Source organism: Danio rerio, chromosome 9 (genome assembly GCF_049306965.1).
Source record: "Danio rerio strain Tuebingen ecotype United States chromosome 9, GRCz12tu, whole genome shotgun sequence".
Taxonomy (NCBI): domain Eukaryota; kingdom Metazoa; phylum Chordata; class Actinopteri; order Cypriniformes; family Danionidae; genus Danio; species Danio rerio.
In genome coordinates this window covers 41,679,306-41,690,000 of record NC_133184.1, presented here as the reverse complement: position 1 = coordinate 41,690,000, position 10,695 = coordinate 41,679,306, and the positions used below count along the sequence as shown (strand labels likewise).

General features: G+C 34.4%; 1 protein-coding gene across 29 annotated transcripts in view; it reads left to right on the top strand.

The window, feature by feature from the left end:
- ikzf2 (IKAROS family zinc finger 2) overlaps positions 1-10,069 on the top strand; it is a 397,532-nt gene extending 387,463 nt beyond the window's left edge. For 28 of the 29 annotated variants that reach the window (XM_073911497.1, XM_073911499.1, XM_073911485.1 and 25 more), the window contains 2 exons: positions 2,344-2,472; positions 6,666-10,069. In XM_073911497.1, the coding sequence (XP_073767598.1) occupies positions 2,344-2,472; positions 6,666-7,393 (857 nt within the window). In that variant the 3' untranslated portion in view covers positions 7,394-10,069. The remainder of the gene's footprint in view (positions 1-2,343; positions 2,473-6,665) is intronic. The other variant, NM_001161762.1, reaches the window with a different exon arrangement.
- The last annotated feature ends 626 nt before the right edge of the window (positions 10,070-10,695 follow it).

Sequence of the window (10,695 nt, the reverse complement as noted above, 5' to 3'; positions counted from 1 at the left end):
TTGTAAATTGCATACTTATGCACTAGTCTACGCCCTTTTGTAGTATAAATAGTGTAAGTAGTGTGTTCACACTGAAAACTCCCAAAATAATAAGCGCACTTTAATTACCCGGATGATGCACTCATTCAGCCGCTAAAGTGAAGTTTGTAATGATGGACACTTCACGCACTCAACGACCGCAGGTTTGCTCACGTAGCGGAAGGAGCGGAGCTATTGGGCGCACGTGTTGGATAACTTTATTTATTTTGGTTGGTGAAAGCAAAATTGCTTATACTCACGGCAGGTATTATTTGATAATTCGGTAGTTTATTTCACTGAATTTGGCAACCGTCAAACGTCAGCAGGGAAACGGTTTGAATTTCCGCTTAGTAAAAAAACATTATTGTTCCATTTGGGACGACACTACATACATATACTATACTGTTAAGTGTGTAAGTGCATAAGTACATAGTGCATGAGTGCATAGTGTGCCATTTGAGACGCAGCTTTAGTGTTATTTATTGGGAAACATGGGATGACACAAATAGTATTCCACATAATAGTGAGTTTCATAGAAACAAATTAATATAAATTACTAATATAAGATTGTTTTACTAAACATATGGGGTTTGTTATGTTGACATCAACGTGTCAGGGTTTTGCTCTTTAGCATGGTTAGATAATGTCTAATTTTTGCCCCATAGACTTTCATTCATATGCATGTGAATACGTCAGACGGAAATGAAAGCTCATGTGACAAGTTTTGCAGTTCACTTTATTGGAAAGTTCAAGCTTGGTGAACTCTAACCTGCGAAATCGCATAACCTGATTGTGTAAGACCAATCAAGGATCACAACGTGACCTTTCTGGCTGGAATTTAAAATATGGACAAATCGCTTGCTTTTTTAAATGTCTAATCATCTTGTTTAATCCTGCCCCTTTTCGCAGTGCCCTTCAACAGAATTTCGTATGCTCAAACTCTAGTGTGACTGCAAGTTAATTGAGATTTGGTTGCTTCATTGTGAAACAATGCAGATACAGCAGTCTTCCATCTAGGGATTGCACCATTAAGCGATATTAGGTGGCTAGCCAGTTAAGTTTTAGTTTAATTTGCACCAATTCTGAGTTGAAGTACCATGAAGATAACTCTATAATACCATGTTAAATAAGACCCGAAGTCAAATAAGTCTAGCTGCCTTCGTTTTACCTTAAATTTCCCAATATTACCCAAGATTGGTGCAAACCGAACTGAAACTTAACTGGCTAGCCAGCTAATCCAGCGGCTTAGTACAGACATCAGATGGTAGAAACGAAGCAACAAAGCAACGCATGCTATGAACCTAGGACTGCAAAACTACTATTTTTAAGGTTATACTGGTTATTGTTTACACTTAGGGGTCAGGGTAATGCCGGTTGGCATAATTAGTCTTAGTCTTATCACTTTTTCTAAAATAACTGATTTGATGTCACAGTCTTGTTCCATGAGCTGTTATTTTTTTGGGAAAAAAAAACTAAATGAATTGGTAATTTAAGATTGCTACATTTGTGGGGTACATTTTGTTGACACCATTCTTACATTGGTTTTGCTGGTTAGCTTGGTTAGCCCCTGCTGGTAGGGCCTGACAGCCAGAAGGGTTTTTTCTTCATTGACACAATATCATTCTACCTGAAATCTGTGTTGTGTTGACATTATTATTGTGTGCCTGTAAAAAAAAAAATAAAATAAATAAAAAATAAAAAAAAAATTGTCTTTGACAATTTGGCTCAGAGGCCCTACCAACAAATTTGATGCGAAATAACATGGATACGTAGAAAATATACATGAATCGTCCAAATTATGTGGAAATCCAAAATACACTGACATCATAATAAGAAACAATCAGTATACATAATGGCGCACATTGCAGTATTCATACTTTTTTATTGCTAAATACACCAGGTATTTCATAAATTAAACATTATTTTTACAAAATAACATTTAAAGTGCTTTTAGTCAATACTTCGCTGAAATGAAATTTTTTTTATGAATAAAAAAAAAAAAAGAACAAAATAAGCCCACACATGGTACATACATTTTCTGGGAGTGCATTTATCCATTATTGATGATTCCTGCAATTCTTCAGAACCAAATTGAGATATTTGTGGTTAATTTAGTAGGTTGTTTTTATATATATATAGACTTTTTATAAATCATTAATGGAAAATATTAAGGAAACTATATCCAATAGTTGAATGGTTCAAAACAAACTGGCTTCAAAAAATGAGGTGGACGTGCTTACCAATAGTTCTTTGTAGATATTATGGACCCATCTATTTCATATCTTGAATTGTTTGATATGCTGAATCATTTTATCATTTCACCAGGGGAGGTTCCCAAGGAGCAGAGGCCTCTGGAGCCTGCTGGGATGGCAGCTTTCGACCGGCCTCCTGTAATTGAACGACTGCAAGGAAATGTGGGTAAACGGAAGAGCACCACGCCACAGAAGTTTGTGGGTAAGTGTCACCTCAGCACTTAATGTGGTTGAATCTACAGTATGCAACAGATTGATCTTCAAAGTTTTAACTGTGCTGCTAAAATCTACAAGGTGTTGTTTTAAAGGGATAGTTCACCCAAAATTGAAAACTCACCCAAACCCTTTTTGTGTCTGTCCAAAACACATTTTGAATAATGTCAGAAACCAGTAGCCATTGAATTCCTTAGTGTTTGTTCTTCCTACTATGAATGTCAATGATTAAAAGTTTCCAACATTCTTCAAAATATCGGTCACACTTTATTTTGATGGTCCGTTTGTTGAATTAGGGTTAGTGTAAGTTGACATGTACTTGCAAAGTTTCTTATGGTCAATTAAATGTCTGTTGAAGAAGTAGTATCAATAGATATTAAGCTGACAGTCTACTAATACTATCAAAATAGTTCAATACGATCAAAATATCGTATTTGGTAATCGACAGAACAAAACAAACTCAGGGTGTCAGGGTGATTAAATGATGGCAGAATCTTTTTTGGCTGAACTATCTCTTTAAATAAGGAAGCATTTATTCATAACCAATGACACTTTTGGCCGTCTGAATAGGAAAATAAAGCTCATTTATTATTAAATCATCATTTCATTAATTACTTCCAGCATAGTCATAAAAGAAGTACCTTCGATATGGTATTTGTGTCTAATAGAAAGGAGGTGTATTTGTGCTTACAAATAAAGGCAGTTGTCTTATTTAAATACAGCACAATGCTATTTCAGAGCATTTAGCGCTTGGTTAAACTGGATTGCGGGTAGCTAGTCACTAACATGGAGGTTTTGAGCTGAAATACCACATGCAACTGTTTAGTGAACGCTGAGTTTCCACATGAGGGAACAGAGAGTTAAACACACACACATAAAGAAAATAAGATTAATGCAATGGAGCTGTGATGGAAGATTTCTTATAGAAGATTAAATATATAGCACTACTCCATCCGAGAGACTTTATTTGAAAGTAAAACATATTATGTGTGTATTGACAATATCTGCGGAAATCAAACTAAGTATTAAAGTGAAAGAGAGAGAAAAATGTTTGAGTAGGAGTTGTTGTTTTTTTTCATTCTGTGGTTTTTGCACACCTGTAACTTTGCCATTGCTTTTACTGACTACGCCAGAGCAGTTTACCGCATCCATAATATGCATGGGTTAAATTTTCTCACTTCAGTCTCCAAACGGGACTTTCCGTCATTAACACAATGAAAACAAAGTTACAGACATTTAAATACAGCTTTTACTGTACATTTTATTGCCCCCTAAAACCGTCCCAGAAGAATTTTGCTCTTTTATTTATGCATGTATTTAATATTGTGATCAAAAGAGATGCTTTTGTTGTAGCAGTTTATAGTTCAAATACTAGATTAGGTTAGATGCACAATAGTTATTCGAGACAAACACAATGCATAAAGCTTGTTTATTTTGGAAAGAAGTAAATGACCGCATGACATCTGAATGCTACTTAAAGATACAGAGACATGCAATGCTTTATCATGCTGTTGTTGGTTTGTTTTGGTTGTTTGAGTTACTTTAACGTCACTGACAGCTTATGATGTTTCTGTCAGAAAGCCTATAGCAATGCACTGATCCAATAATGACACATAAAAAATTATAGTTATGATTTTAGGAGTAAAATATCATTTTTATTTCATACTATAAACTAATGAGGATATTTCTAGCAAATTTAAAACAATTATTTTCTGTTAAGAAACATGTTGTATATTAATTTTACATTTTTTTTCACATAAAATGAAAATGGTGCCATGTTTTCAGATATGCTTATATAGATTTTCAAACACAAGGTCAATTATTTTACTTCATAAGAATTCATAAAAAAATTAAATGGAGTAACCCTGATTTTCAATCATGCAAATAAAAACATATTTTTATATTTAATTTTATTTGAACTATAGTTGTTTATACTTTTATATTATTTCGCTTGTTGATTTATTGCTCTTGTTTTACTGTACTGTATCTTTGAGTCGGCAGAAAGGCCACTTTAAATTAAATTCATTATTATTATTATTGTTATAATTATTATTATTTTTTATTATTATTATTATTTATTAATAATAACAACAACAATGATAATAATAATAATAATAATAATTATTATTATTATTATTATTATTATCATTATTATTATTAGTATTATTATTATTATTATTATTATTATAAAGTAATAATAATAATAATAATAATTTATTTTATTATTTATTTTTCTATTTAACCTATTTTTATTATGGTAATTGTTAAAAAAATATCTAAACAACAATAAGCATTTTAACAACAATGTATACTTTTTAAAGTTGCCAGAAAAGTTATCAGACATTTTAAATATTAGAACAAACAAACATTAATGTTTTACTCAAACCTAAACTTTTACTAATGCATCCATAAAATCCAGAGAAACGGAGAATACTAAGACTTTCCAAGCAGCCTCAATATACATTAAGACACAAACACACACACACACTTAAATACACAAAGACACACACCAATTATTGTGCATGATTAATTATCAGACATGTTTATGTGCATTGTATGACAACATGTATAATGAGACAACTCAATGTCAATTATTTTACTTCATAAGAGTTAATTAAATATTTAAAAGGAATAAGCCTGATTTTCATCCATGAAAACATACAGTGCTCAGCATATATAAGTACAACCCTCAGAAATCTATTTTTTAAATTTATATTTTTAATAGGAAGCTATACAATATTGTATTTGTGCATATACATTAGATTAGTCAGTACTGAAACCAAATCTGGAGCTTATCTAACAAAGTAACTTATGATAATGGTGCAAAAACCAGTGCACACACATTTATATGTTATAGAAAAATATTAAATACAAACTTTAAAAAGAGGAATAATCAAGAGAAGCACAAAAAATGAAAAACTGAGTTGAGTGTATTTAGGTTGTAATTTCTTTTGCAATATTTTGCTTGAATTTAATTGTTTTATCTTTCAATTTCTAAATATGTTTGGTGACTAAATTATTATTTTATTAAATATATCTGTTTAATGAATCTGTTTTGTTTAAATGCACCAAAATACATTTCCTATATTCACTTAGAAATGGATCAAATATTCAATTTCAAAACGGGGTGTACTCATTTATGCTGAGCACTGTATTTGAACCTTTTTGTTCAATTTAACCTAATTTAAAGTTTGCAATTGTTAAAAACTCCAAATGACAATGTATGAGAGAAAGGTATGCCAGAAAACCTTTTAAAGAATTACAGAAATATTAACATTTTATTCAAACTTACTTCAAACTTCTTACTAATACATCCAAAAAATCCAGAGATACTGAAAGTTCTAAGATATTAGAATAGAAATTATTAGAATAGAAATTAAGACACACACACACAAACTTAGTACTAGTTATTGTGCATCTAAACTTTTGCTCAAAAGTGATTGATATATACAGTGCTCAGCATAAATTACTACACCCCATTTTGAAAATCAATATTTTGCTCAATTTCTCAGTGAATATAGGTAATATAAATTGGTGCATCTGAATAAAACAGATTTATTAATCAGATATATTTATTCAAATAATATTTTAGTCACAGAACATCTTTTGAAATGAAAAGATATTTTAAATTTATGCAAAAAATACAAGCTACAGCATTTCAACCATATTTTATATATTTTTTTGTTTCACTTGATTTTTGCCATTTTTTAAAATTTGATTTATTATTTTTCCTTAACATTTAAATTTGGCCTACTAATTTTTTAACCATTATTGTAGGTAATTTAGTTAGATTAGCTCCAGATTTGGCTTCAGTACTGATTAAACTAATGTATATGCACAAATACAATATTGTATAGCTTCCTATAAATATTAAATGAGAGATTTGTGGGGGTGTACTCGTATATGCTGAGCACTGTATATATAGCATTCACATTTGTTAGTTAAATTGTACTTGAGTGCATTTGTCAGCATACAAAGTTTACCTTTAGAGCAGAAATGTTTTGTGAGTGAATTCAAAAGCACTGAAATACCTCCCCCTCCCCCTATTTTTTTTCCTTATCAACAAATCTCTTACAATGGGGGCTTTCATAAAGTGGCAATGTTGGCCTATTTTTTTAATCATTATGGAAAGTATGCTTTGAAGCTGTTCTTAATGCATCTTTTATTGCATTGTCTGTTAAGGTGAGAAAATGGTTCGCTATTCATACCCCGAGCTGAACTATGAGATGGGCTTGAAGTATGAAAAGGAAGCAGAGTTGATGCAGGCCCAAATGATGGACCACGCTCTAAGCAATGCCATCTCCTACCTGGGCTCTGACTCCTTAAGGCCTATGATGCACCACCCATCCCTCTCTATGGCCGAAGTTGTACCAATGGTGAACCCGCTGTTTCATCCGGTGTACCCGATCGGCCCGCGGATGGACCGACCTAGTAGCCGTGAGGCTCCTCCGATGCCTCAGCCAAACCCTGAATTCCCACAACCAACCAATGGCGCAATCCCATTGGTCAGACCCAAGAATCCCCAATCAGCCCAAGATGGCTCGCCATGCAACAGTGGACAGGATTCAGCCGATTCGGCGCGGAGCAGCCCACGGGATAAGCTCAGCGCCACCGGACCAAGGTTGAGATCCAGTCCGGGGTTTGGTCGGGCAGAGGAAGGCAGGTCAATGGAAGCAAGTCGGGTTGCCGCAAGGGATGGCGTCCGCGTATTCGCCCGTGAGGGACAAGAGCTGAGGGTGTTCCAATGTGAACACTGCCGTGTTCTGTTCCTTGACCACGTCATGTACACCATCCACATGGGCTGCCACGGATATAGAGACCCGCTGGAATGCAACATCTGCGGCCACTGCAGCAAAGATCGCTACGAGTTCTCTTCGCACATCGTCCGCGGGGAACACACCTTTCGTTAGTCGCTTTACTGCCGAAGCATTACGTGAGCAACCGTCGGCAGATATATGAAGGTTTGGGTCCAATAGAAATGTTTTCATTTTGGAGCTGTTCGAAGATTATCAGTTTTTTTTTTTTGTTTTTTGGGAAAGGGGCTGTGAGTAAATGTTTTGAATGTTTGACACCTCTTTTTTTATTTGATTTGATTTGATTTATTTTTTCACCCCACACACACAGTTCGTTGTTGTGTTTGTATTGAACCTTCCAGCAGAGCAGCTACATGTTAAGTAAAGTTGTGAAGTTCTTTCTTTCTCTTATTACTTTTTTCCTCATCTATATTACCTCGATGCATGCTGTCATTCATGGACTTTGAACAATTTTACAGGTAAACCCAGCAACTAGAGGACCACTGGAGAACTAAAGCATACAAAAGAAAGAAAACAAAGGACTTTAATTCATAGCTTTATGCTGCTGCGGCTTCTCAGTGCCTTGCTGATGTTTCCAACGGCAAGATTTTTGCCTTTTATGGAGTCTTTTTAAGTGTCTTTCTCATCCCTTCTTTATGATGAAGTTTCCTACGAACTGAAGCTTTAGGTTTTTTTGCGCTAACGTCCTGTTCCTCATGTCGGTGCTATGCTAGTTTCACAAAAAAAAAAAAAAAGAAAGTCTTTGGGACATATTTGAATGAAGTGTTGCTGACAATCCCCTCGTGTCTCGTGGATTTTGAAAGCGAAACCGAGATGGCCATGGACAAAATGCTTTGTTTTGCTGCTGTTGCACACTTACGCTCATCTCTCGCGCTCTTATGCACTTAAACAGCACTGCGACATGCCTTGAGAAACCTGTTTTTGCACTATTAGCTTGAGGCCTTGGGCGAAAATATGCTATTTCCATGCTATTGATAAAGCGAACAAAGGTCAGTGTAGTTAAACTAATCACAGCACACTATATCGTCATGTGCGATTCAACAGGGAACAAGTCTGCACCTATTCTCATGCTTTAACAAGGGTTGCCATACTTTTGATTGAAATCCGTGAATTTCATTCAGCCTTCAGACCGAATGTCTCATTATTAATGAATGGTTAAACATCTGTGACTCTCTTAAGTGCTACAACACACACTCTTTTATTTTAGTGTTTTCTTTTTTAGCCTTCGTATGGAGCTACGTTGTAGTTTTTGAGCTCTGAAAGATGCACTTAAAAGCATTTTGGAGACAGATAAATACTTTTGCACATGTTACATGTGCTTGCAAGTTCTGACAATAACGTTTTAATGTGTTACAAGATTGGAGATTTTAATCGCTGCACGAGAGCTTTACAAGATAAAACGCGGTTTAATAATCAGACAATGCTTCACCCCCTCCAACACTTTATGCATTTTTCTCATGCTCACTTTTTTCACGCCGTGGAAATGTAGATTATTTGTTTATAAGGTTCATGTAGCTGTTTCACTTCCCTTTTTACGGGCTCTTTCTTCGTTTAATGTATTCTTAATATTTACAGTAAGACTTCTGTAGCACAAGCTTTAATCAATGCGAATGCTGCGCGACTGCAGCCGTCACGGCGTTCTGAAGCTCTCTTGCACATTTGTTGGGCTTTTATGTCAGTGCTAAAAGAGCCTCACATCACTATCAGACTATTGTTTTTTAAAGCTTTGCTTTTGCCTTCTCTGCTTTGAGGAAAACTGTGAATCACCCTTTAAACATTACAAGGAGAACGACTTAAAAGGCACTGATAGAAATGCAGTCATATTGTTTGAACGTCATTGTACTGTTGTTTAAAAACTAGCCTTTTTACACCTCCAAAAAAAGTCATGCACCTCTCTAATCCATTTTGAAGAATTTTAGTTGTTCTAGTGAAGCATGAATATCTTTATGCATTTTTTGTTGTTTGTTAGTTTGTCGATCAGTGTAACATGCAGGCATGATATTGAATGTGCTCCATAATTCCAGGGCATTTTATCCGATTATTATCAGAGCTTATTGTATATCAAAACAATGTTTTGTTAATTTCTTTTTTTTTCCAACAAAAAAAAAAAAAAGAACAAGGTGAAGGAAACGTTGATGTAAGACTATGTTTACAACCGAATGAACAAGAGCACACGAACAAGACGTGTCCAAGAGTCCACACTTTAAGGACTGGAGAGTACTTGAAATTAAAGAAAGGCACTCTAGAGTCAGGTTTCACTTTTTACCTTAAAGTGTATGGGACTGCTATTTTCTCAGCTGTGTAAATATATATTTTTTGTGTGTGTGTGTGTGAGAGAGAGAGAGAGAGAGAGGCATTTTTTTAACTGTTCTTATTCACTGTGGAACCTTACAAGCAGCAAGACGAGGGTTTGCAGTGTATTTTTATATAAGTGAATTAACGTATGAATTATATACAGTCTATTTTGGTAAACATGTCGAAGGGGGTTCACTTTTGCTGTGTGTCAGTTTGCTTTTTGGGGTTTTCTCAGGTACAGTGTTGTCAAAAATCTTCTTATAAGGCATTTGTATGGAACTGTTGGAGAGATTGTTTATTTGAGTCAAATATCTGAATAAATAAATAAATATATATATATTTTTATTTTTAAAGATATAAAGGTTTGCTGTTGTACAACGGTAGACTTTTGTAATCTTGGCGTCTTTAAGGAATGTGTGTTGTTGTATGTTGGTTTATACAGCATGGGCTTTTCTGCATTAAATAGTCATCATTGAAGCCGTTTCTGTCTGTTCCTCTATTTTCCTTCTCATTTTCACACAGAACTGTTGTCACATGGCCATTTGGTGTTTGTATTGTTGCTTGTGCGAATCTTTCGATCTTATACTGAGAATAGATATGCGGTTTCGTATAGAATGAGGCCCCCTTTTTGATGGACTTGTGGTTTTAGTCAAAGGCCATCTCTTTTCTTTCCACCGTCCTTCTCCGGTTTGCAAATATGAGACAGTGTGTCGAAGTCAGACAAACAAATGCACGCAAGCTTAGAGGAAAAAAAAGCTGGAGTTGACGTTTGCTGTTTGTTCAATTACTTATCTAAAATGTGCTAAAAGAACAAAACCCCTCATTGTTTTATGTTCAATCCTCTTAAATTTGTAAAAACTTATATGTTAACTGAATTTCTTCATGTTGTCATAACACAAATTGATTGTGTGGAACTCAGCATTTTTTACAATGTATCAGTGGGTGATAAAGAGAGCACCGAAAAATTTGTTTGTGCATCATTAGAAATTCATTTTAAATTGGGTTAATAATGGTCAGGTAGTATACTTTGAGAAATTTCAAGTATATTTTTATTTTATTTCATTTTTTTAGCAAAGATACAGTGACAGTAAATGCATACATAT